Source organism: Amblyomma mixtum, chromosome 8 (genome assembly GCF_055824585.1).
Source record: "Amblyomma mixtum isolate Tamu chromosome 8, ASM5582458v1, whole genome shotgun sequence".
In the NCBI taxonomy this organism is placed as follows: Eukaryota; Metazoa; Arthropoda; class Arachnida; order Ixodida; family Ixodidae; genus Amblyomma; species Amblyomma mixtum.
In genome coordinates, this window is record NC_143019.1 from 1,127,665 (window position 1) to 1,154,993 (window position 27,329).

At 45.3% G+C, this 27,329-nt stretch overlaps 1 protein-coding gene across 1 annotated transcript in view; it reads right to left on the minus strand.

The window, feature by feature from the left end:
* The window catches only part of LOC149331114 (sulfotransferase 1C2-like), a 42,361-nt gene continuing 15,032 nt past the window's right edge, over window positions 1-27,329 (minus strand). Inside the window, exons 2-4 of the mRNA XM_089556335.1 lie at window positions 9,260-9,351; window positions 2,830-3,221; window positions 1-666 (exon numbers count right to left, since the gene is read on the minus strand). Of these exons, the coding sequence (XP_089412461.1) occupies window positions 108-666; window positions 2,830-3,221; window positions 9,260-9,351 (1,043 nt within the window). The 3' untranslated portion in view covers window positions 1-107. The remainder of the gene's footprint in view (window positions 667-2,829; window positions 3,222-9,259; window positions 9,352-27,329) is intronic.

The window sequence follows — 27,329 nt, forward strand, 5'->3', positions numbered from 1 at the left end:
TTAAGGTCAAGAAGCCGCAGTACAAAGCCGAACTTCTTGTGAAACTCATATTCAGGCAGGCATCAGTGTTACATTCCTAAACATCAATATAGAGTGATGGATGCGACTCAAGGAAGACCTACACCTGCCCACAGGCTCATTACATCACTGCCTCTAGTCTTAAGCTGGATCCGAGCCTTCAGTGTAGCTATTTGCTCCACACTAAAGTAGTTATTCCAGTCTCCCACTACGCCTTTGCGCACAAACTCCCCGTTTCCGTCCTTATTCCACACATCACCGAAGCTTTCGTTCATCGTCTTCATCAGGTCCGCCCTAGCATCGGCGGGCATGCTGTTGACGGTCTCCTTCCAGTTCCTAAGCTTGGAATTGATGGCCTTCATTCTCTCGACGTTCGTCGACTCTATCACCTTCGTCACAAGCGCCGGGCTCCTCCTCATCCTGTCGCCGAACTGCTCTTTTCCGAGGAAGTCAGCTAACTTGAGAATCCAGTCGCTGGTGTCTTTCTTGAGTCCCTCGTAAGTGACGAAAAGCACGTTTGGATCGTCGCGGTGTTCGTACCAGGAGAGCAGGTTGTCGAAGTAGTCGCCAAAGTCCACCTTTCCTTTCACGAACATGTCGAAGAACTGGTCGAACGTGCCGTCCTGGAAGCGGTACGTCGGAAGACGCCTGCGTAGTGCGCAAGGTTACAAGAAGGCTGCTAGGCAAAGATCTTTCTCCTGACGTCAGTAAGCGTCACACACCCTAAATATAATATATCGGCTTTTACGCTAGCAAGCCTCACTGAGACCCCACCCCGCCTAAAACTGAACCCCGTAATAATATTTGTAGTGCTGGTTTTAACCCGCAACCACAGGCAAATTAAGCCGAAAACCAAGCCATGAAAAGAAAGCAGTAAAAGGAGAAGCGAAAGAAGCAGAGAGAGCACAGGTCTGGTTTGGCGTTTTCTCCCGTCTGCGCATTCTTGGGTGAACAAGAATCAATAGATCATTTCTTGTTTTGTTGACGCTTCTCCATGATGAGACGACGGCTTTTAGAGAAACCACTGCAACAGCTTGGCCTTAGCTTGAGCATCCCGATCATATTGTCGTTTGGCGCCACCATACTCCTATACAGCCACAGGTCTGTTTTTTCCGCCATTCCAGATTTTCTACTGGAATCTAATCGAATACCTTACTAACATTTTTTTTAATTATCATTATCACCTTTCTTTTTTTATTATTACTACTGTTATTATTATTTTTTCAATCCCTCGACAACGAATCTCACAGAGTCCATCTCCTGTGTACGTTATGCATTTCCCGTTTCTTTTTGGTATTCTTGCTTTGTGTTTACTTTTCTCTTCCCCAGCAATCCTTTATTTTTTCTACACGGGAAAAATTCATCACAAAAACTCTCTGTTCACCCCACTTCTTGGCCGATCTCCCTGTGTGGGCATGCGCCATTGTACGAGGTTAACAACAACAACCGAAGTATAGAAGAAGAAGAGAAAATGGAGAGACATCCAAGCCATCGCCAAATTTTTAAACTGTTGCCAAATTAACCAGTCGTTTTTTTTTCTTAATCACATACCAACAATAGCCTATGAGAGTTCGCTATATACTGCTGATGCGCTTATTTGGTTAGCCCTGTGTCCATCAAATTTACGGGACATAACCAGAGAACTCAGTGGCCCGAGCTGGCCTGTAGCGGACCCTGCTTTCAATGGCGTTAGAAAGGGAGCGCTTCTTTAGCGTCAGGCCGGTAAATGTCCGTTGCCTCTCTCGTCACGTCAGTAGACTGCCGCTGGCGACGCACAGAAAGAAGACAAAACGCTGACGATACTTTGCTTTGTGTTTCGGCCTTCAGCGTTGCTGTGTAGTTGTGCATTCGAGTTTGTCTACGCGTCCTGCTGGGCAGAAGAACCGAGGATGGAGTGTGCAGAGTGGAGTCTATGAAGGCAGAGAGCCACCAAGTCGTGTACTTAGGCTGTGAAGACAAACATGCTGAGACGCAGCATGTGCAACGGGCTGCAAGAGCTGAAAAAAAGCGCAATACTAAGTGTAATGCTCAGCGTTGACACCGGGCGGCACGATCTGAAGAATAACCGTAATGTGAAAAAGCACCCATTACCCATACAAAATGCCTGTGACAAACAGGTAGCCCCGCCGCTCGCCTTGGCAATCACGAAGCACGGCCGCAGCATCGGACAGCCAAGCCAGCTGCTGTCAGGATTTTGCCTAAATGATGCCAGCCGCTGTCGCGAGCACAGATAGTTTACGTTGATGATCATTGGCCTTTCAGGCAATGAACCATCCTGGTAATAACTGGCAGCACCATTCAAGAGTCACCCTGGTAGTACTTGAGAGAGTCATGCCAACAACTAAGATGGTTGTCAGTTGGGAAGGGTTTGATACATGGGCATCGCAGACTTCGGTGACACAGAACGGGCAAAGACAAAATCTTCGAGAGGTAAGGGAAGACAACGACTCCTTTCGTACGGACACTTCAACCACGCAAAGGCAAAATGGGCGACGGTTGAAAGAAAAATATTGAAGAATGAAAAGGCGGGAGCAGCTAACTGCCCGGGGAATAGAATTTTCTTTTGTTTTCAAGCGGGCACAATAGGATTCTTTCAATGATGACCTTAATGTAGTGGTTGTATTATACGACTGAAAATTTGTACTGGCGCAGTGGTCACATTACAATCAACGCACACAGACAGCGGGAAAGAAGTGTTGACAGTGATCACGTGGCTGTTTATAGTCGATGGATCAATTTTGCGCTCGGTCCTTGTGGCTTGGTTAAGTATTCCTTGAAACTACGGCCACGAAAACGTAATACATCGCTTACTTTGTGTGGTGGTAGAAGGACACGCAACAGTCGTACGGGTTCCGTGCTATGTAGACGTATTTGGCCTTCCCCGAGTACGGGTGCTTGCTGAATGGCAAGTGAGACTTGATGGCGCCGGGCCGGGGCATGGCGCGCGCTCCTTCAGCGCCTACCAGTTCGAGGAACGTCAACACCTTCAAGCTCCGCTCCTCGCCGGTTTCCGTGAGGTCGTCGACGTTCAGCACGGTCTGTGCTATGTTCTGCAGCCACGTGCTTCCACACTTGGGGTAGCTGACGACAAAAACGTCGGCGTCCTGGGGCTCATAGGACAGAGCGGACTTGATGTTCCGTTCGGTAAAGATCCGACTCAGGTACAGGCCCATGACCTCATGGTAGACCTCCCGGAAGGGCTCCTGTGGCATCCGTAAAGCAAGTTGTGTTTAGTTCATAAACTTTTGGGGCGCTTAAGCTCCGCCTTTAAGGGTCCATTTCGCATTACAAACTGACCTTATTCGCATAGAGGACTGGTGTAAAACATTGATCATGTCATTAAATATTTCTAAAACCGTGTTAATGTCCATTCACCGTCGTCGTAATTACGTAGTGCCTAATTATAATATTAATAACCTGCAGATTGGAACATCCGAATCATTCAAATATCTTGGTGTGCATATCTCGCGTGACCTAACTTGGACCTGTCATATTAACCGCATAATAAATTCTGCTAATTGTTCTCTAGGTTATTTACGCCGTAACCTTTCACTCGCTCCTCCCCCTAATAAACAGCTTGCTTTTCAAACCTTTGTGCGACCCAAGCTTGAGTATGCTAACGCTATTTTTGATCCGCACCACAATAATCTTACTAACGCCCTCGAATTGGTTCAGAACCGCGCAACACGATTCATTCTATCTAATTATTCCTACCACTCAAGGATCTCAGCGCTAAAAGCTCAAATCAACTTGCCCCCCCTAGCCTCGCGCCGTAAGATAGCACGTCTTAACCTTTTTCATAAATTTTTCCATTCTTTGCCTCTTGATAACCCCTACATAAAAAGAGCCCACTGCATCGCCCGGTTCAGCCACAGTAACGCAGTGTATCCCCTACAAGCCCATACTGTGACATTTCAGCACTCATTTTTTCAGCGTACTGCACGAGACTGGAATGACCTGCCCACCGAAGTTGCCATTATCATCAACCCACTAGAATTCAAGCGGAGCATCGCCAACCTTTCATCTTAACATTTTTACCATTGTTTGCCAGATACCATCCACTCCCTCATGTAATGTCTCAACCGAGACCTTTGAGGAAATAAATAAATAAATAAAAAATAAGTATGACCGGACAGCACACAGAGCAACACTGGACAAAAGCACTTTTCAAGAGAAAACTGTCCATACACGCAATTTTTATACATTGTAAATATTCACTATAACAATTAATATCCGTGCATATCTCCCCACGGCAGGCTTGCATTTTCTTGCTATTAAAATTTTCCTATAGTCAAAAACATTCTTCATTGGTTTTCTATGGGAGTCTTAACTGCTTGATATGAGCGATGGAAAAACTTGAAAAGAAAAATTTTGCTACGCATCGGAAAATGAAGCATTACTTTGAATATTTCTATAACAGTACTTTAGAGTATTCCAATATTCAAAATTTTTGTCCAAGAATTCTGAACTTGCGTTAATTGGTCCCGGCAACGCCTTTTCCTCCCCGCGCAAACACAGAAACTGTTACCATATTATACGAAAGGCCGCACGACGTGCATACAGGGCCCCACTTTAACCAAGCGGTACGAACGTGCCCTGGCGGTCTATCGGTAGCGTCTACACTAGCATACTTTGCACGATAGGAGTGAGACGCGCGCGTAAGCACAGTGATGCACTAAAGAAGCGGCATCGACATACGGCCCTACAGATAAGAAAGGAAGTACACGTCTGACCCTTGTGCAAATGGTGTCTGCGTTCAGGGCTCGTGTTTCCCTTAGGTTTTGCGGCGAATATGAGAAAATTGAGGCTAATGCGTAAAGAAGAAAACTACTGGACAGAAATATTCAAGCTTCGTGTGTACGATCTCTTGACCTGATAAGTGACCATTGTTAGCTTTTTTTTAGCCTGTTTTGTTACCTTGTTTTTTTGCCTTTCCATGTCATTTCCGGCTGCTCGTGTTCTGTTTGCACTTTGGTATTATTGCTCAATTTGTTATCCGTTTCTGTATCCACTCCTGCTTAGGCCTCACGGCCTGCAGTATGTCATAAATAAAATAAAAATAAATAATTAAAATAATTGAGTGTACAGTTTGTACATGCAGAGTAGCCTTTACTCAGAAGCTAATCGGGGTTATGTGAAAACAGCGCGAAACACAGCGGACAAGAAAGAAGACGGGACGAGCGCTTATCCCGTCTTCTTTTTTGTCCGCTGTGTTTCGGGCTGTTCCAACTAGCTCAGCTTTCGCGCCACTAATCGGAGTTCTTACTTTCATAATATGTCACGCATAACGACGTCTCAACGTCGATATAGAGAAGGATTCGCCTAAATCACTGGAATTAGCAAATATTTTACTCTACTCGGAAAGCAAGCTACATTGTGGTTTCTGCCTTCGTGAGAACAACTGAAGTTTAGCCATCGTCAATATCATTTCGCTTGCTATAAGCAACAGAATCGACAATGACCGGTTTGGTTCAGCACATTACGCCACCCGTCTAAGAGTCCACGGAGAGTATTGGCTTACGAGTTGTTATTCCCTCAATCTGTGTTATTGATTCACTAGGTTCTGTCAATCATGGCGACGAGTAATGAAAACAGCAAAGCATGAGCAAACCGATAGAAACATTCTCAGAGCAATGTTATATTAGCGGGAGACCTTAACATTAACATTTTACAGCCCAAAAAAAGTGGTGTTGAGGATTATCTCGATTTATTAGCTGGTTATGGCATTGACAATACTATTCGTAGTTATACTCGCGAGGAATTTGCCGGTGCCTGGCTTATTCAGTCTTGTATTGATCACATTGCTGTAAGATGCCCAACATTAGACTCAATGGCTGCAGGGATACGAGAAAAAGTGGCAGACCATTATTTTCAGGCTCTTTGTTTGGTCAGCAGCGAACCTGTAACACCAATGTCAACTTTACGTACAATAACCATTCTAGACGACCGACGTGTAAATGGCCTGATCCAAAACTTTGACTGGGAAATATTAACAATACATAATCACACCGACGCATATGGTTTACTTGTTAATAAATTCAAAGAAATTTACTCATGTTCCATGAAAGAGGTCAAGCAAAAACTAAGAAATCCTGAAAAGAAGTGGATAACTAATGACATGTTGGCGTTATCGTTTGAAAAAAGCAAGCTTTGGCAACTGTGTAAGAATAGTCCCTCGGACACTGAATTACAGATGCTGTATCGTACAGTTCGGAATAAACTTACATCAAAGTTAAGATTAGGAAAGCGGCGGTTTTACTCTGCTGAATTTGTAAAATGCCGCGGTAAAATGAAAAAAACGGGGGGACTTCTTCATGACATAATGGGCAAAACTAAGAACAAAAATCTAGATACTGAATTAACCCGTATTTTTGGCAGTGAGAGTAATCAATCTACGGCGGACTCGTTCAGTGAACAGTTTGCTACATCTGTGAAGGAATTAAAAGCGCAAACGCAAGTGCCTCCGGCTCCATACTACGGTCCAAACGTACCAAACTCTGCGTATTTACCGACGGTTGATGAAACTGAGTTATGGAATATTCTTCAGGTCCTCCCACTGAGCAAACCTCCTGGATACAATAAGATCAGACTACGGGATCTAAGAAATAATTACAGCAAACTAAAAATTGTGCTCCTGCATATTCTTAACGGTTGCTTCTCAACAGGGGAAATACCACAAGGTATGAAAATATCCGTTATACGGCCCATCTATAAGTCGGGCAAAAAAACAGAAAAGAGAAACTACCTAACAATCGCTATATTTCCTACCATCACTATGTTAATGGAAAAAATTGTATATCAGAGCATGTTGTCGTTTTGTGACCGATTTGATATCCTAAATGGCACACAGTATGGTTTCCGGCGCGAGACTAGCACTGTAGATCTTCTAGAAGATTGTTGTGACAAAATTAACATGCATATAGACAGAAATTAGATTGTCCTTGGATTGTTTTTAGACTTAACCAAAGCTTTCGACACAGTGGACCACGACATTCTGCTGCAGAAATTAGAGAACATTGGATTTCGCGGACCTTACCTCATGTTTTTCTCAAACTACCTTTCAAATCGTGTTCAGGTTGTGAGAGTCAAAGATAATTTCAGCGACTTCAAACCTCTTCTATATGGCATGCCACAAGGCTCCGTTTTAGGACCTTTCCTTTTCAATATTTATGTAAATGACTTGGCCTATCTTAGGCTGAATTCGATACTTTACCAGTACGCTGATGACACAGCGCTCCTCGTTCCGAATGAGTCGTACAATAGGGCTGCAAAGCTGCTACAAACGGATGTTAAAAAAGTGTGTGATTGCTTTTCAGGTAACCAGATTTACATTAATAAGCAGAAAACGGCTCTGGTTTGTTTTAGAAATCCGCACAAAAAGGTCATATTAAATCAATCTGTTATTTTGCATGGTACTTTCTGCCCTAGATGTCAATGGGTTTCACTGCCCTTGTCTGAAAGAGTCAAATATCTAGGCATTCATCTCGACGCCAACATGTCTTGGTCTGCTCATGTTGAGCATCTCATCAAACGACTCCGTGTAACTTTTATGTATCGTTACAGAATGAAATTAAATACTTCTGTTAGGTTGCGTCAGCTTGTGTTTAAGGCTATAGGAGAGTCTATATTAAGGTATGGTGTCACTGTTTATGGCTCATGTGCGTTGTCTAGAAGGAGCCAAATGGATAGATTACTACACAGAATTGCCGCAAACATTTTGTATGGAACGTCTAAGGAGACCTTAGATAGTGCTGAAAGAATGCTTGCGGCTGATGTGTACTTCATTCAAGATTTATTTACACATGTAGTAATTAGTAGAAACTACTTTTCTAATAACTTTAAGCTTCCTGTAAACAAACCTAAAATACTAAGAAAAGTAGAGCCGTTTAAACTTCCCAAGATATATACACACTATGGAAAAAGGTGCCGAATGTTCTACATCCCTTCCTTTTTAACCAGCTTCTAACAAAAATACTATCATTGCAGACTATCAAAGAGGTCAAATCACAAGTAAAATCCTGGCTGGTTACGTTTAGAAACTTTAAAACGGTACACTGACATAATGGCTCGAAACACTCTGAAGGTCTTGTTTACATGTGTTATGAAGCACGGTTGCTTTCTTTTGTTGTTGTATCCTCCTAATCTATGTATTTAACCTACTTTTTCAGTGTGTGCAAGTGTGATTGTTGTTCCTATCAATATATGTTTTTTCTTCTTTTTTTTCCTCTTTTATATTGCAAACCATGTAATTTTGTCAGTACTGAGTCTGCACTTTGTTTGATTGCCGTGGCCCGCCCACAAGCGCCCTGTCTAGCGCTTCCGCGGGCACACATACTTCCATGTGTAAATATGACGAAATAAATACCGGGTGTTTCAGCCAGCACTTTCAAAAATTCTCATAAGTAGAATTTTCTTGGTAAAGATATGGCTTTTGCAGCATAGTATTACCAATGTTGGCGGACACCAGAAAACCGCTAAATCATATTAGGTAGTAAACTGGTTCACTAATTTTTAATAATTAACTTTTTAAGTATTACAGTTAGGCGCCTAGTTGCAAATAGATATTTGTAGCCGGTGGTTAGTAATAGCCATATCAGTTTTTAGAATTTCGGAAACGCAATTACCCTCACCGCTGTGGCTCGACAAAGTCTGGCTGTTTCGTGCGAAAAATACATGCGCTATCGAAAGCATGCAGGCAAAGCATCCCCTCCAGTGCACGTAACTAGTCGAAAAAGCCGAATTTTGTCGAGCCACAGCGCCGAGGATAATCGCATTTTCGAAATTCTAAAAACTGATATGGCTATTACTAATGACCTGCTACAAATATCTCATTGCAACTAGGCGCCTAACTGTAATAGTTAAAAAGTTAATTATTAAAAATTAGTGAACCAGTTTACTACCTAATATGATTTACCGGTTTTCTGGTGTCCGCCAACGTTGGTAATACTATGCGGCAAAAGCCATATCTTTACCAAGAAAATTCTACTTATGAGAATTTTTGTGTGTTCGCTGAAGCACCCGGTATGTATGTATGTATGTATGTATGTATGTATGTATGTATGTATGTATGTATGTATGTATGTATGTATGTATGTATGTATGTATGTATGTATGTATGTATGTATGTATGTATGTATGTATGTATGTATGTATGTATGTATGTAAAGAATAGTACACTTGCATAAAACTTCAGTTTTCCTAGTTATCGTGTACTGAAAGATACCACGATGCTGCCGCTTACGTGATTGCAAGGTCGACCATTTTTGCTGCTGGGCGTTTCTACGGAAGACCTCATGTTGTGCACCTGGCCTGGATCCACTTCAGTTCGTACGCCTGAAATGAAAAGCCTTCAACGCTTTTAAAAATGGCTTCCCAAGCAGAACACAGAACGCATACACAGACACATACAAAGATTTTGCGTGTATGTTTGGTTTATGAGGTTTAACGACCAAGATCGACTCAGGCTATGAGGGATGCCGTAGTGAAGGGCTCCGGATAATTTCGGCCACCTGGAGTTCTTTAACGTTCACTGACATCTCATCGTACACAGGCCTCCATCGAAATGCGACCGCCGCTGCCGGAATAGAACTCACGCTTTTGTGACAGCACCGAGCACCACAAAAACTAAGCCACCGCGGCGGCCTGTGTGTGTGTGCGTACGACTTTGAGATAGAGTTGGGCTGCTCATTTCGACCCGTTCGGCGCGCCCACATCAGCGCCTGAAATTGGTGTTAAGTTCGAACAAATGAGTCATTTAATACGGTACACTCGCAATACAAGCCATCTGCCAGATTTAAGACTATCGCAAAGCCAGATGGTCTGGCAATACTATGCCTCCGCGCGGCCGACTTAATTAGTTTATAGGGGCTCATAAGAGGCCGCCTCCTTTATTCAGAGTTTTACAATAAAGAAGTTTTTGGCCCCTTTTCCGGGACGCCGAAACGCCTGGTTTCGTTGCTGATGAGTGATATAAGAGTTTCGCCTTTATATCTGTGCGAATTGCAAGGCATCTTCTCAAGGAATCACAACAAGCGTTGTGGTGAGAAACGTCACTGCTTCGAAAAAAAAACAGAAGGGATGAGAAGCATAGACAATTATCCCTACATAGGGCACACTATACGCGGGGGCAGCTCTCGGTGGCTATGCAGCGGAAGCTACGCGGGCGAGGCGCGAGGCTTCCACAAGTGCGCGCTTATCACACGCTCACGAGGGGGAGAGATAGGCGTTTAGGCTGGTGGCACTCGCACGTAGCTTCCCCTTCGTAGCCACAGAAAGCTGTCTCCTAGTGCAGCAGCCTGTGCGATCCATACCCGTTATCACTTCCAGCTGCTGACGAAATGCTCCGCGCTTTGCAAAAGCACAGCCGCGGCAGGTGAGCTAGCAGCCGACAGCCTCGCGTCTCGCTGTCCACTTTTATCTTTGGAACGATTGCCGTGCCACAACGGCAGTTTGATAACATTTTCCCCGCGCGCCCACATTGAATTGCTCAGTCGGCAGAACATGTTTATGGGATATGGGAGAAAAAAAATGGCTGAGGCTTAACTTGGTTAACCCTGGTCAGATGCGAAGCATATTGATGGCTAGGCTTGGTAATACATGGCTTTCCTTGGTTGAATACTTGGTCATTTTAATACAACCGCTAGAAGCCTTCGTCGTGGGGGAAGACAACAGCATGGCTACAGCGGAACGCCGACTAACCCCGAGACGCGCGTTGGGTGGGCGCCTGGATTGCCACGGAAGCCGCGTCCGCTTGCCCGGTGGAGCGAGCGTTTCACCTACACCGAGTGTGAACGCGCGTTCGAAATGCGCGGGAATGCCGCTCGAGGACATTCCGGTGTCTGTGCGATGGCATCGTTCTCCCTCTCGCAGCGCGTGACGGCGATCTGTCGTGACGTCATGTGTCACATGGTATGTCACGTGGTGTGACGTCACTGTACCACGTGGTGTGCACGGCGCGTAACCACGGCGAAGGGCTGTAGTGTACCTCCGTCTTCCTCTGTCGTGACGTCATGTGTCACGTGGTATGTCACGTGGTGTGACGTCACTGTACCACGTGGTGTGCACGGCGCGTAACCACGGCGAAGGGCTGTAGTGTACCTCTAGTAATATGCTTCGCATAAAAACTAATTTTGGCTCTGTCACACATTCCAACTGCCTGGGGTGTCAAGGTACCAAGGAATGCGGATCCTCCACCTATGGTAGCTGCTATCCTCAAAATGCGAGTGGAATGCATGACAACGCCATGATAAATAGGTCCCCGGGCCCACGCACTTCGTAAACTGCGCATGTATTGAAGGACTAGACAAGTATTGAAGTTCTAATTAAAGAGGTTCGCTTCCACCATGCAAACTGCGCACGGCTGCGATGTAGCGAATGAACGGCGCCCGCTCCTTTACCTAGGCCGAAGTGCCAGCCCCGAATTATTAAGCGTAACTCAGCCGATCAGAAAGCTGCGCTCTCCCTAGCGCGTCGTCTGGCTATGGGCTGAGCTTCTTAAGCCCTTTACCAGAAGCTACGACTGAGGAAATGTCACAACGGCTGCGGCAAGCAAAGCTAAGCTTGTATTAGCTCAAGTGCCATGCAGTGACGAGACTCAGGACATCGTAGCACACTCGCTGCGTACCGCTTTAGTCCTGGTCTCAACGCTCGCCCGCAGCTGACCTTTGCTGTGTAGCCAGAAGGACACCCCTGCCCCAGGCACCGTACAGGAGTGTCACGGGTTACTGACGCGGCCAGCCGAAGACACGCAACTTGGGGTCTGCATTACTAACTGCTCCCCAGCGGTGACAGCGCCGAACTGTCGCGGTGGATCTTTCGTTATCGGTTGGCATGTCCTGACTACGGGCACGCTCGCGCCACCATCCGAGGAGAACGAGTCTCGGGCATGTGCTCTAGTGTCGACCTCGGCCGCATTCTCTTGCCCAGGCACTACTGTGAAGAGCACGTACCCGTGCCCAGGGCTGTAGTAGTATACATATATTTCTCCGATAACATGTCGCGATAACCGAGCTGGACGCGTCTCTTCGAGAGGTAACAAGTTCGCTCCGGAGCTGTAAACATGTTCGCGGATTCAACCCGCCCCGGTCGTGACGGCGGCGGCTGCTTAGAATGTGGTCGCTGGTTCGAACCCGGCCGCGACGGCCACGTTTTCATGAAGGCGATGAGTGGAAACATCCGCGTTCTGTGCAATGTCACTGCATGTTGAAGAAGCCCTGCTAATCGAAATTAATCCGCAGTCCTGCTACTGCGGAGACTCTCCATCATTTCAACCCGTCGGTTTTCTGAAAGCGCGGTTCCGGTTTCCAGCGAGAAGTGCGACACTTATTACGCCTTTTCTTTTCGCATGAAATTTTCAGGTGTGGACCAAAGTAAACGAATCCGGCTATGGTTTCTTGACCCCATTTTACCGTTGTCAAGTAGAATCTGGGAAAAAGAACACACGTCTGGACTGGTATGATCTCTGGTGTGGTGTGGTGTGGTGTGGTGTGGTGTGGTGTGGTGTGGTGTGGTGTGGTGTGGTGTGGTGTGGTGTGGTGTGGTGTGGTGTGGTGTGGTGTGGTGTGGTGTGGTGTGGTGTGGTGTGGTGTGGTGTGGTGTGGCGTGGTGTGGTGTGGCGTGGCGTGGCGTGGCGTGGCGTGGCGTGGCGGGGTGTGGTGTGGTGTGGACACAGAATGTTCTTGATTTCGGCTGTATGACCTTGCCCTTCACTACGGCGTCCCTCATAGCGTGGGTCACTTCGGGACGTGAAACCCCCATAAACGAAGCAAGTTTTTCTTGCTAAAATTTTTTTGCCCTTAAATGGGAACTGCAGTTATTACGAACTGCGGTTGAACCGAGCGCAATTCACGTAACCGTCAGGGTCGTTATACGTGGCCCCTACTAAATGTTATTTTTGGGGTTTTCTAGCGATGTGAACGCATGGACGGACAAAAACAGATGGTAGGGTGAAGCGGAAATGTGGACATTTAATGCGTTCCTGCATCGAACGAAAATAATACAAACAATCGCAGCCCTGACACAACACGAGAAGAAGTCAACACAAAGTGGTTGTTTGGACTGATAAATCGAATAGTTCGTTTCACACAATTAAACCAATTTTTTCATCTAGCATGTTGGAACCTCGTACACAGCTTGGAAAAAAATACAGTACTTATCCTTAAATAAGTAATTATCCTTATCCTTGAATATCCTTAAATTTCAATGGAGGATCACGACGTATTGAAGTCTAGTTTGGTTGCAGAAATGCATAGGCGTGGGAAACTCATATAATTATCAAAAAAAATATTAACTGTAAAACTGAATCTCGCCGTCATGCTAGCTCCAAAACACGGCCAGACGTGCGACATCGAGCGTGATCCGTCGCGCAAACCTATGAAATCCTTCAGTGCCATTGAAATGTCATTCCGGCCAGCAGCCTATCTAAAAGTATCTAGAGGTCTCGTTTCATAAGTTTAACGTCGCCAAGTGGTTCAGGCCATGAGGGACGCCGTAATGGAGGGCCCCGTGTAATTTTGACCACCCGTGGTTCTTAAACGTGCACTGACATAGCACAGTACACGGGCCTCTAGCATTTCACCTCCACTGAAATGCGACCGCCGCGGGCGAGTTCGAATCCGCGACTGTCGTGTACTGTGCGCTGTCAGTGAGCGTTAAGGATCCCCAAGTGGTCGAAACTATCAACAGCCCTCCTCTACAGGGTCCCCATAGCCTTAGTTGCTTTGGGATGTTAAACCTATAATGTAACCAAGCCAGGTGTGTCATAATCCTGTTTTCTCAGTCATTCAAACCTATACTCACATTTTAAATAAGGCGGCTGGGGCAGGTGGCGAGTCTTTAAATGAGCACTCCCGTGGACGGTTGGCATATGGAGGGGATACTACTCATGGGTATAAACTCAAGCACACAGGTCGCGGAGGAGAAGAGCCGAGAGACAGCGAGAGTATATTTCTTGCGAGTATGTTTCTTGTGAGGATATTTCTACGGACGCCGACGCAAGGGTTTTAGTCGTGGCATATAGTAACGGGCTTACAGAAGCACATACACATGGCGCCACAAAAGTGATTGTTAGGCTGAAAACATAGCCAGGAGCAGCCTTATTTCTTCCAAATCCAATGGCGAGGAGGAAAAAATGCCGCATCCTCATGACACTTTCCGTCTTCCTCCTTTCAAACCCATCTTCATCCCGTCTGTCACGGCGCGGACCGGGTGCAAACTGTTACTGGGCATCTCCTTTGTTGGTGATCGGTGACTAAAATTAATCCTTACGGTGCATTAGCAGCCACCCAGCGTCACTGTGACAGAGCTTGTCACGTACAAGCTCCACTGCAGCCCACAAGAGCAAGTCTGGGTGTGACATATACCATCTCTGTGAAACGCACAGCCTTGTCAAAAGTTTAGAGCCCAGGGCGTTTGCTTCTAAGCCGTGTAGTGGGGCTCCTTTAGCATATGGGGATGTCCCACCCGTTGGATGCGGCAGGAGCAATCATCTTCCTGCCTCCAGGAGATTTTTGTCACTAAGAATGCATTTCAAGCCGCACGTTGTGGCTCAGAAGAAAACCCCTTAGGCTTTAAATTTCTGACATTTGTTGCACAGCTATGATTACGTTAGTTTTTGCGTCATTAGAATTATTCTTTCCATAGAGGTACATTGTAATTGCCGGAGATACACAGTTATTTCTGTTGTTTATAATATTATTTCACTGAGCGCAACGTATGTTAACTGGACAAACCAGTTGCATCAAACACTGAGGAGAGCGGAGAAACCACGAGAGATGCTTTCGCAAACCTTCTGGCACCCTAGGCTCGGATAAGAAACTTGTCGACTTGTACTTTAATGTGAAAGCATTACCTCACGATGTCTAGCCAGCTCAACGAGCTTGTGTCAGGGTCGACCTCGAGGGTGACCTACCTTGGTGCATGCACAAATAAAATCATTATAAATAAATATTGCCGTGACTGGGTATCGAACTTGTGGCGGCGCGAACAAATCAGCTTCGCTGGCCACTGCATGCGAGCCCTCTGCTATCACCGGATTCTTCTAGCAGATCACGAATCGTGTTAGACTGCAATACACTCTCGCGCTGTGCATCGTACATTCTCGTCTTCATCAACTTCCACCTCCGGCACGAACAGATCAGATGAGTTTAACCTCGCTGAGAGCTTAACTTGAGTCTAATATCGTCGCCATACGTGCCGAAAACCCAGCAAAGCAAAAGCATGAGCCAATCAGGCTAAACACATGTTTTCGCACAACTACTCGTTTTAACTACGTTAAAATCCTACCACCTTTTTCTTTAAACTCAGCGTACGCGCGTCTAGCAGTTTATCAAGCCATAGCAAGTTGGAGCACTGTAAATCGTACCTGGATGTCGGGCGTACGTTGGCCTCTGGAATAAGCGGAAGGACGACGTTCTTTTATACAGGGCCTATGCTTACTGTCGACTAGGTCCGCGCACGTCCGCCCATTTGGCAGAACATCTCCGGCCTATACCACCTTTATTTATGCTCCGGATGTGTGTTGCCATCAATCGCTCTTGTCGCCACGTGGAACGGAAAAGCGTAAAAAAAATGTATTTCCAAAGCAACTTCGGGGGCCGAAAGGGTTCTCTGTCCCCTCCCTGTGAAACGGCCACGGTGTGACCTCGCCAGAGCGCATACGAATGGAAGCTTTTACTGGTGTATGTCTAGGGCAGGAGTTCTGGACCAGTTTCTTAAAGTAATAAGAGTTGCTGAAGCACACGAAACCTGTGCCTTTTGTCGCCATAACTGAGCAAGCCATAACGGCTGGCCCACTTCCACGATGTGACATGGACGGCGTATTCTTCTTTTGAGACTTGTTCCTGTTGACGTATTTTGAGTTGTTTGCATGGCGTACGCTTTCTTTGCTTTCTTTGCTATCTTTAATTATTTTATTTATTGCTTTAGGCTTTCACATCATGTTGGCATGCTCTTTTTTTTGCAACTTGGCGTTTGTAGATTCGGATTAATCTTTAATTTTGACAAGTTCCACCTTTGAGTCTTTTGCACTTATTTCTAGTTTAGCCGTGTTTCCTGTTGGCACCTATTGATTCTGCTTTAGCTTCGATGGATCGCTGTCGCCGTTCACTGCTGTCGCCTTCGTCACGCGCATGTTCCCTTCCCTCAGTCCTGTTCCGGCTGGTGAAGTCAATCTTGTGATGAAGCCAACATTTCTGGTTGGCGAAGCCAATCTTCATTAAAGTTGAGGGTCAGCCATTTCTACTCCTAGGCTGTCTACATTGTCCGTTAATTCAAATCAAACAGTCCAATCGAATAAAGTTTTTGTGAAATTTTGTGGAACGTAATTTTTTACGGGGTTTTGCTGCGCTAAATATATTACAATTTCCTGATGTGAGAAAAATGACCGTTTTGATGGAAATTTAATTTTAGAAATGCCTCTCAGGTGGTTAAGGGAATTACGTAATTACGACTGTGGCGAGGATGTCTGTCTGTTTTATTACGCCGCATGTGATTCTCAAATTCGTCATCATCATCATCATCGGCCTGACTATGCCCACTGCAGGACAAAGGCCTCTCCCATGTCTCTCCTGTCCTTTGCTAGCTGCGGACACCCTATCCCCGCAAAGTTCTTAATCTCATCCGCCCACCTAACTTTCTGCCACCTCTTGCGACGCTTGCCTTCTCTTGGAATCCACTCCGTTACCATTAAGGACCAACGGTTCAGCGGTTACGGTGCTCGACTGCTGATCCGAAAGACGCGGGTTCGATCCCGGCCGTGGCTGCTCAATTTCGATGGAGGCGAAATTCCAGAGGCCCGTGTACTGTGCGATGTCAGTGCACGTTAAAGAACCTCAAGTGGTCGAAATTTCTGGAGCCCTTCACTACGGCGTCCCTCAAAGCCTGAGTTGCTTTGGGACGTTAAACCCCAATGAGCCGAACCGAGGACCAACGGTTATCCTGCCTTCGCATTACATGCCCTGCCGAAGCCCATTTCTGCCTCTTGATTTCGACTATGATGTCATTAACCCGCGCTTGTTCCCTTACCTGCTCTGCCCTTTTCCGTCTCTTAACGTTACATCTACCATCTTTTTTTTCATTGCTCGTTGCGTTGTCCTTAAATTAAGCTGAACCCGTTTCGTTAGCCTCCATGAGGGATATTGATAAACTGCCTTGCATGATCTAAGAGAACCTGCCATATGCGCTCCACCCCATTCCTTACAGCAACATTGCACGGCAAGATCTCCAGAGGTTGGTTAAGGCGATGGACAAAATCTTGGCGACCGAACTTCAATCGGGCCCTTGCGAACGAAAACGCATCTGTTGTCGAAAGCCTGTTATCTTTAATCCATGCCATTACGTAATATTTGAAAGCTCGGAAGTTCGGAGTTTATTTGGACATACAACCCATTGTACAGTATGCCCACGAGGTGTGGCAAAAAGAAGCTTTAATGCTCCTTGACAAAGCCATCACCTCGTCTACATTTCAGGGACAGTCAGCAGCACAACAGAAGCATTAGAGCAGGTATTTACAACTGAAGTAACTGAAATAAGTGGTGTCCATATTAAGTAGTGAAGGTAGGGACAAATTCTTACGCCCAAAAATAAAAAACGAAAAAAGGATAAAGGTGAAAATACAGAAAACGTATATTCTTCGAGCTACAAAATTCAACAAAATACAAAATTCTATTAGAACATACAAGCAAAAAATATTGCACGGATTTGATCACGAACAGTTGACCAAGGAACGTAAGGTTATGGATTTGAAATGATGAATCAGATTTTCGTTTTAAATTCAGGCAGAGTGCGACCTTCTTGAACATACGAGATCAAGGTCGGGTATTTGTTACATAACACTACTAACTGATAGTGGATAGATTGGGATTCATAGTTGGTGCGTGTTCGAAAGTCAGCCAGGACACCAGGCGCAAATTTTGGGGCAGAGGCCTCTCAATGTGTGTTTGTGAAAATGGGAATAAATCTTGTTTCACCTGACGAATGAGTAAAACTGCGAATTTCTCCTTGTAAGATTCCTGAAATGGTGGAACTCTGCAGGCCCTGCACATTGTACGGACAACGCTCGTAATGCCCGCTTTTGAAGAGAGAGCGTATTGTTTTGATCGGTCTTGGTGCAAGTGCCAAAAACCAAATTACAGTACGTGAAATGTGAGTGACTTAGAGAGAAAAATAGTTGTCTTCGAATTTGAAATGGCAGGAAATATCGAAGGTGATAAAGCAGACCGATAGACTTCGATATTTTGATACGAATACTGTTGACATGTTCTGACCAGCTTAGCTTAATACGAAAACATACCTCCAAATATTTATGGCGTTCTACAGGCACGATATCGAGATCATTATTTCGTAGAGAAATTTCATAATCTCTAGGCTTGTTTTTAAGATGGAATAGCTTTTATTTTGTTTTATTCACGTTTAATTGAAGTTCATTAGCATCGAGCATATTCTGAAGCTCATTTCGCCAGGTATTGGCGCGTTGTTCAAGTGCACGAAGATTATGACTGGAAAAGAAAATGTCAGTGTTGTCAGCGTATAGTACAATATCAGATGTGTACGGGATATTTACAATATTGTTAATCGATAAATTAAAGAGCAAGGGACCGAGAATTCAGCCCTGAGGGACAGCGTGTTTTATTGCGCTGGTTTTAGATATAACTTTGTGCATATTTGTATACTGAGTTCTTCCAACAAGGTAGCTTACTATGAATTTGTGCGCTATTCCGCGTATTGAATACATTTCCAGCTTTTGGGTAGTATTTATTGTTTAATGCTGTCAAACGCTTTACGAAATTCAAGGAAAACGCCTATAGTAAACAGTGTGTCTTCAAGGTTGGAAATAATTATGTTTTTAATATCAAGGAGGGCTGTTTCGGTAGATTCACCTGGATGAAATCCATACTGATGTTTTGATATTATACATTTGCTTCTAAGAGATTAGAAAGACGTGCCTGTATTACTTTTTCCGTGGTTTCTGAAAATGTTGGCTGTGCCGATGTCGGACTGCTGTTCCCTGAGTGATTTCTATTGCGTCCTTTGTAAATTATACTTACGCGGGCTATTTGCATTGCATGTGGAAAACTACCAGTGGTCAACATTTTATTGCATATCCTAAATTGAAGACAAACGGAAATGCTAAATTAAAAATCAAGTTGCCTATCGACTCCTCGAGGAAGGACTGCTCATCGTCAGGAGCCATTCATCCCATTAGGCATGCCTAACTTTAATTATACCGTAATCCCTCTATCTTATTGTACCCTTTGAAAAGTTTTTCTTAACCTCAGCAACTACTTTTCTGAAACTTCTTGCGATTTTTTAATGTTCCTCTAAACTTAAAAAGTAATAAACTTGGACTTCTTCAATTCTCTCTTTGCGTTGATTCTCTACTTTTTTGCCATTATTCTTCCAAGTGGTTTTCATAGAACACTCTTCACTTGCGGCTCTAAGAGAGACACCTCTGTCGGCATACGTTTTAAATAAACTGTCTACTGTCGGATATTAATGTGAAAATATTTGCATATTCTGATAGGTCTCCATATATGGAGAATACAACGATGTTAGAAGTTGCGGTTTCGGCAGAAATTTATGTATTTATTTTCGAAAACGAAGTTAGGACAGAGCTGACGGTGGCGAAGCACTGTGTTCAAACTGTGCCGCTCTTTTGGCAGTCGGGATACGTGCCTTGGGCTGGACACACTGCATTTTATGAATAGGACTAAGCGCAGTACCAAGGGTTATTTTCCACTTCAATAAGGAACTTCAAATGCCTTTATATTGTATCTTCCAACTAGTGCCCTTTTAAATGTTTTAACTGCTTTCTATTATTTCTAAACACTTTTTAAAAACCAGACTGTCACTATGATGACAGATACACGCCACCGACAACGCTGCTACCAGCAAAAAAATTGTTGGAGTTTACCTCAGTTACACCTAATTAGGTAAGCGAAAGACCGGCCTCCATCGCTCCGCGGAGTCGAGCCTCCAACGGCTCCGACAAGCGCGCGTGGGGAGGGGCACGCTATATACGCCTAATCACGTGGTGATGTCACGTGGAACGGGAGGCGAGGGGCACGGCGCAGGCAGAGCTCGGCTCCAGCTGTGGCCAGTCACGTGGTATGAGGTCAGGCGTGTGAAGCCTGGCTCAAGGTCAAAGGGAAACCTTGTTGACCTTGAAAGCTGCAGCCCGTAGGGTGGAGTTTTCGCTCCAAAGGCTACTTACTGTGAGTATATGAGACAAAGATCTCCATTCTTATTTTGTTGATCGCTTTTCTAGGAACAACTCAGTGCTGTGCATCGTATATTTAAGAAAATCAAAGCATCTCGGCTATTGTTACTTTGATCACTGCCTACACGCTGGGCAGTCGCTGTCGCATCTCCAATGTGAGGGTTTGCAGACGCAAGCTACAGCGGAAAAACGACATTCGCATCTCGAAAATTTACGTTTTGAATAGCTGTGCCATGTTTCTCAGCTTCACAATCGGGTATCAGTTTATTTAGATAACGAACTTTAGGTCGCAGCGAACAAAACATGCTCGATAAATTTCAGTGTTCTCTCGCTTTAAATGTATGCATTTGAAGCGGCGAATCTGCACACTGCTTGCCGACTTGTGTGCAGCCGGGTCTGGGTACGAGAGATCAATGTGTGGTAACACAGCCCCCTTTTAACACGCTGATTGCGGATGTGACCTGGTCCTGTATGTAAATTTTCTTAAGTGTTGAAAAGTGTTCATCGCTCTTTCAATCACTATCTTGGTCTTCACTATTCTTAGAAATATCAGTTCTTGTATGTTTTGGCGCTACAGCGACTGAGTTCTTAAATCTTTCCACGCCTATTTACTGGTTTTCCGCCATTAATTTTCTGGCTGCCTATCTTTGACCCTGCTTTTAGTGCACCTTTTAAAATCATTCCGGAGTGTCTGCCGCTGTTTCCTCTTTTCCTTTCTCTCCACTGTGAGTCAAAGCCCTTTCTATGCAGTCACTTAATGTCTTCAACTGCTCATCCGCTTTTGTCTGCATTGCTCAGTCATCCTTTATACAAAACTCTACTCTTTGCTCTCTGCAATCTAACCAATGCCTAGCCAATATACCGTTTGTTTCTTTTGGTCTAATTCCTCCGGTGCAAAACGCCTACCTCTGAACCCACTTTAATCGCATTTTTAAAAACCATTCTTGTTTCGAGCGAGCTTACTGCTTAGTTTTTTAGTTCCTTTGCCTCTTATATTGATGACGATTCATTTTTACGGCGCAAGGTCATCTGTGCCGAAGGAACGCAGGGTTTTTCTTCCACTCAACGTGGGCTCAACGACCCGTTCCTCAAGCATTTCACTCTAAAGAAGCCGAGCACAGGGCAGGGAAAATCTTGCACCCGGCGGCACTGAGGACTGAACCCCGCACCTCCCGCATGAGAGGCGGGTGCTCAGATCACTAGGCCACCGCTGCGGTCACCTCTGCTATTAGTTAACGCCATTTCCTATAAGTGCTCAGTGTCTTTAACTGCTAAACCGCTTTAGTCCATTTTTCTTAACCCTTGACTACGTTAGACTAGACTGCGCTTTCTGCATTCCAACCGATGGCTAGCCCATTTACGTAGTTTGCTTTCTTTGTTCGAATTAATCAGGGGCACAGATTCTACCTGAGATAAAATTTCAATTTCCTCTAATGTTAGTTAACGCAATTTCATACAAGCCCTTAACTACATGCATACAGTATTTCATACAAGTCTAACTGTTCATCCATTTTTGTTCAACTTTCTCGGTCGTTCAATACGCAAGACCTGACTCTGACCGCCTTATAACATGACAGCAATCTAACCAATGTCTAGCCTATTTACAGTTCGCTTCTTCTGATCCAATTCACCTGATGCACAATATCTGCCTCAGACCCCACTTTTAATGCCCTAGCATTAGAAGGACCCCTGTGAGCGAAAACTCGGCTTCGATCTTTCGGCCTAAAGCCTTCAACAAAGAAGATATAACTTATAAAGCTTATGGCGAGTTTCGGGATTGCAACCCGCGCCGCGAAGAGGTCAGCCTCGCTGGCCGCTCTTATAGACACTCGGCCATCGCTGCAGCCTTCCTACCCGCGTGTTCAACTGTCAACTTATCGCTCTGTACTTTGTAAATCGTGGTATTCAACTTTTAACCATACGCGACGCGTTTTGTGGGACCCCTTGCAATCGAAGGTGCGCACAGGCACTTAGACGGGCTCCGCGCGTTAGTTTTGCCGCGGGCGCCGCCTGTTGACCCCCTGCAGCTCTCTGATTGGCTTGACTTGGCTCAGACTGAAAATACTTGGCTTCTTTTACTCCTGGTTCGTTAAGCATCATATTTTGGCCCTGCCGCTATCACTACTAGATTTCACACAGAAACGCGCTCCCAGAATCTGCTTGCAGCTTCGTCCAGCACTATCTTTACCGTCTTCCAGGGGAGCATCCTAGCTATAGCCAGCCCTCTTGTCACATTTTACGAGTTCTTTCGTCGAACTTTGCTCCTTCTCAAGACAACACTCTCGGATAGGTGCACGAAACTGGTGTCATCAAAAAACAAAAGATAAAATATTTTGTGCGGTATGAGCAGAAGTATGGAAATTTTTATAACATACAGGCTTTTGTACAGGATACACGATTTTTATAGCATACAGTTTCACGTCATTACGGCTGTTTGCAAACATGAATGTGCGGTGAAGTAGGCTTAAAATGAATTCCGCATTTAAAATGAAAAAAAGTGAGTTTGGCTGGGTGGTTCATTCGCAAGGCACAGCCCTTCTCTACTTCAGTGTTTTTTTTTTCTCTTCGTAGCTTCGAGCCACGTCTCATCTTAATCACGCCTTAACCATGCAAAGCAACGCCTTACCTTAATGAATATAGATGGCGTTATTGGGCTGAATGTCACATGCAATTTTCAAAGTCATGTTTCAATACTTGCCTTTCACGACGACTGTGTCGAATGCCAGGTTGATGCCAGTGTATCTCTAGCGCATTTCACTTAAGACCAGGAAAGTAAACTAGGTGGGAAAACACGGAAAAAGCGTCCCCCCTCCCCCCCCCCCCCCCCCCCCCCCCCCAAAAAAAAAAAAAAAAATCGCAAGGGGCAGCCTTTTCTTCATCATCACATTCGTTCTCTGCAGCCGGCAGTACCACGGGATCCACTGAATGACCAAGTGGCACTGAAAGGCAGTGCACTTTCTATCGAGCACAAGAGTATACCTGAATGACGTCCACAGCCAAATACTGGTAGAATATCTCTCCCACGGAGCATTCCAGTAGTTTAAGCGCTCGCTCACAGTCACGGAAAGCACACAATACAAGGAAGATGTGTAAAGGCGCTGCGACTGGCTGCCGAGGAAGCATAAATATCAAAAGCTGCTGACGCCATCTTGTTTCAACTGTTGCGGCGAACAGTCTGCTGAGTAGATTAGCAGTTCCTGCTTTTGATAGAGTTCGCTTAAGGGATCCGTCCGAATAAACGTGCGTGTAGTTCCCATGCTCCGAAGAAATGTACTGAAGCGCAAGTTGCTTGAGTCTGGAAGTAGCATCGGAAATTTTTCTTCTCATATTCCACGAATAATCAGACATGCGGAAGGTGTGGCTGTCATTTGCGATGGCTTAAGGGGGATGACGTGAGTGGTGAGGAGCCGATGTTATATGGAGCTCAAAGCATCTGATCCCAAGCTAAGAGCTGTCGAGCGGGGATGATCAAAAATCAGACAGGGGGTGGGTGCGGAATCCCACCAGGGATGCAAGATCTACAAGTGGTGCAGAGGCGAAATCAGCACATTTCGTGCAGACGCTACCTACCTCGGCTGCGGCTTAGGCGAAGGTGCATCGTAATAGCCCTCAGCATATCCGCAACATCTGCGCTTCCACGATTTCCTACGTGCACAAACAGGATATCCTCCTACTTTATAGGAGTAACAGGCTGCACCCAATGTATCCTAGAAAGTGCACCTGGTAAGCTGGAGTGAGGGGCGCCCAGATGGGCCCTATTTTAAGCTTGCAGCACAGCGAAATCTTTGTCCAAGGTTAACGAGCCTTTAATACTGTAACGTGCATTTACGCAACGTATGATTACTAATAATTATGCTGGAAATTGCGTGTTGGGTACCATATCAAGTCAAATTGGGCTTCTCATTTTATGGCCAGCATAATGTACACTGGTTCCCGAGCCTACTCATAGCATTAGATTTCAGAAATTCAAATGAACCATCAGTCGGAATCGTCACTCACAACACAGAAAAAGTCACTAGTTGAGATGAGTTGAGTTGTTGAATGCTACAGGTGGGATTAGCCTTGCTTATTCTGCCGACAACTGCTCCAACGTATATGTTTAGTAGTAGTAGTAGTAGTAGTAGTAGTAGTAGTAGTAGTAGTAGTAGTAGTAGTAGTAGTAGTAGTAGTAGTAGTAGTAGTAGTAGTAGTAGTGGTGGTAGTAGTAGTAGTAGCAGCAGCAGCAGCAGCAGCAGCAGTAGTAGTAGTAGTAGTAGTAGTAGTAGTAGTAGTAGTAGTAGTAGTAGTAGTAGTAGTAGTAGTAGTAGTAGTAGTAGTAGTAGTAGTAGTAGTAGTAGTAATATCCTATAACCGGTAGATCTGCCCCGCTATGTGCACAGTCACTTATAAGAGTACATATTCCACTCCCGCAGTCACCATCTATGCACACATTCACTCACAGCAGAACATAAATCACTCCAGAAGTCACCATCTTTAGACACATTCAGTCAATGTAGAACGTAGTCCACTGCAGTGCCACCATCCATGCACACATTCACTCACAGAATAACATAGTCCGCTCCAGAAGACGCCACCTACGCACATGAAATCACAGTAGGCCATAGACCGTCCCTGCTGTCACTATTTAGAGTCGATATCAGTACCCTGCAGGAATGTTAAAAGAAGGCTTGAAACCTCCCTTTTGCATGCCTGGTTTCCACTCGAGTAGGCGGCACTTTTCGGTAGATATTAGATCCCTGAGGATCCCATATTATATCGAAAGGAAGGTCGCTGCGAAGGTGGTAATCATGGACTCAAAAGAAAGCACCAGCTGTAGGAAGCTCTTCAGGTTTAACAGAGTACACTGTGGGGCCAGTTGGTCATACATAATCTGAACGAACAAACGTAGCGTTGAAACAGGACACAGAAAGATGAGGACAGGACGGGGCTACAACTTACAACTGAATGAAATCGATAAACGAAAGACACATCCCTTCTCGAGCAAAGACACGCATGCGCAAACTTGAAAGAATGGCAAAACTGTGATAATCTAGAAAAATCCGGTAAAAGACAAAGAGACGAAAAGGGGAGGAATAGCCACCGGTCATGAAGACTGTTTACAAACATTAAGTGCGTCTTGGAAAGTTTCTTTTTCCATTAGATAAATAGATGGTGTGCTAATGCATGTGTCGCTACCGCGTTGTGATATTTCATGAGCTTCCAAGATTTCCCTCGCCAATGGATCTTTACCCCTTCCTAAGATCTTCGTGCGGTTCAAAGAGGGAAAGCAACCTGGGCAGCTCTTGCAATGCTTTGGCAAGTGCTCATCAGTTTGCTGACGAAGCGAAGATGCGTGTTCACTCAGCCTCACGTTTAGGCATCTGCCCGTCTGCCCAATGTACGCACTTCCGCAGCGGAGAGGGATCTGATAAACAATATCTGCGGCGCATGAGACGTGCGGCTTCTTGTGTTTTGTGCTACACCCTGAATTCTTGACGCTCTCATGATCTGCCAGAGCGCAAAGCTTTGCAAGCTTGAGGGCAGCTGAAAATACCACATCAATACCAAATTTTGCTGCCACTCTCTTCAAGTTGTGCGAGAGCCTGTGTACATAGGGCATAACTTTTCTGTTGTCCCGGTACATTTATCTTAGATAACTGGATGTGTTCTCTTTCTTTGTGTAACTTTTTCTTTAGAGTTTCTGCGACAGCCACAAGAACATCGCCAGGAAAGCCTGCTTCTTTAAGTCTTTGAACCTGGTTGTCAAAACTACTACCAACTTTGTGCCGACATGACTTCAGGAGCGCCGACCTGAGACATGTGGCTGCTATGCCTCGCTTAATGAGCTTCGAATGAGAAGAGTCGTAAGGTAGTAGCGCTTTCTTGGACCGTGGCTCGTAAGCCCAGCAAAAATGACCAACAGAATTAAAATACAGGTGAATATCTAAAAACTGAATGGAATCGTGAGCCGGAAGTTCTATGGAAAAATTCAGTGACTTCATGATACCTTTGAATCGGTTTAAAATCGAGTCTGCAACTACACTCAAGTCATCTCTAGACGAAAGGTTGAGAACAACATGGAAATCATCTACATATCTAAAGACACGTTAAACGCGCTCATCGTTCAACTGAGACTGAAGCAAACGTCCAAACTTGGCAAGAAAATTTTCACATAGCACAGGGGCGACACTTGAGCCAATGCAAATCCCACGTTTCTGAACATAGAAATGTTCTTTGTAGCTTATGATTGTAGAATTGAGGTACAGGGCCAAGAGTTCCAGAAATGATTAAATACTAACACCACATGAATTCTGAAAAGACACCTCACCCGCCTCTTCAATACTCTCTCTCACAGCAATGAACAGTTCATCGTGTGGCACCGAGTAAAAAAGTTCCTCTATAACCACTGAAAATGCAGAGTTTGCACCGCACACGTCACTCCGCAGAATGTCAACTAAGACGGCTGAGGAGACGACTTTAAAAGAGTCCACAGTACAAAGGCTGTTCAGGTGACGCTGGAGGAACCTCCAGCGTCACCAGGCGGCATCGCTGGAACATGTGAACGCAGGGCCCTAGACAAAGCTTGAAGAAGGTCCGACGCACCTTGATTTTTGAGCTCCTTATTTTGCGCAACGCCCTCACAACTTCGACAAAAGGTGCCGACGGAGACACACTCGTGGCCGCAGTCGCTGGTTTTCTTGTCACTTGTGCATACGAAAGTACCTCTTGCCATCGAGTCTGTGATCTGGTCGCTCAGGAACATGGAGACTTCTTGCTGGAGGTCGAACAATCGCCTCGCACATAATGGACGTTGGCGTTTTGCTGGACTCAGATCTCTTACGGGCATTGTTGAATGACGCAACAACCTCAGACTCCAGCAGTGGAGCTCGTCAACTCCTGTCACAGGCTTCTCAGTCGGTGGGGTTTTGGGACCAGCAATGAAGGATATTCGACGGTGCAGAGCGCTGGAACGGAAGGGGCAACCTCCGAAACTCGCTCGATGATCACCACGGCAATTGGCACAAGCAAAATCGGCATTGCAGGCTTTAAAGTTGTGGTCGCCACCGCAGCGCTTACAGCGTTGATCCTTCATGCAAACCTTGGCCACATGTCCAAA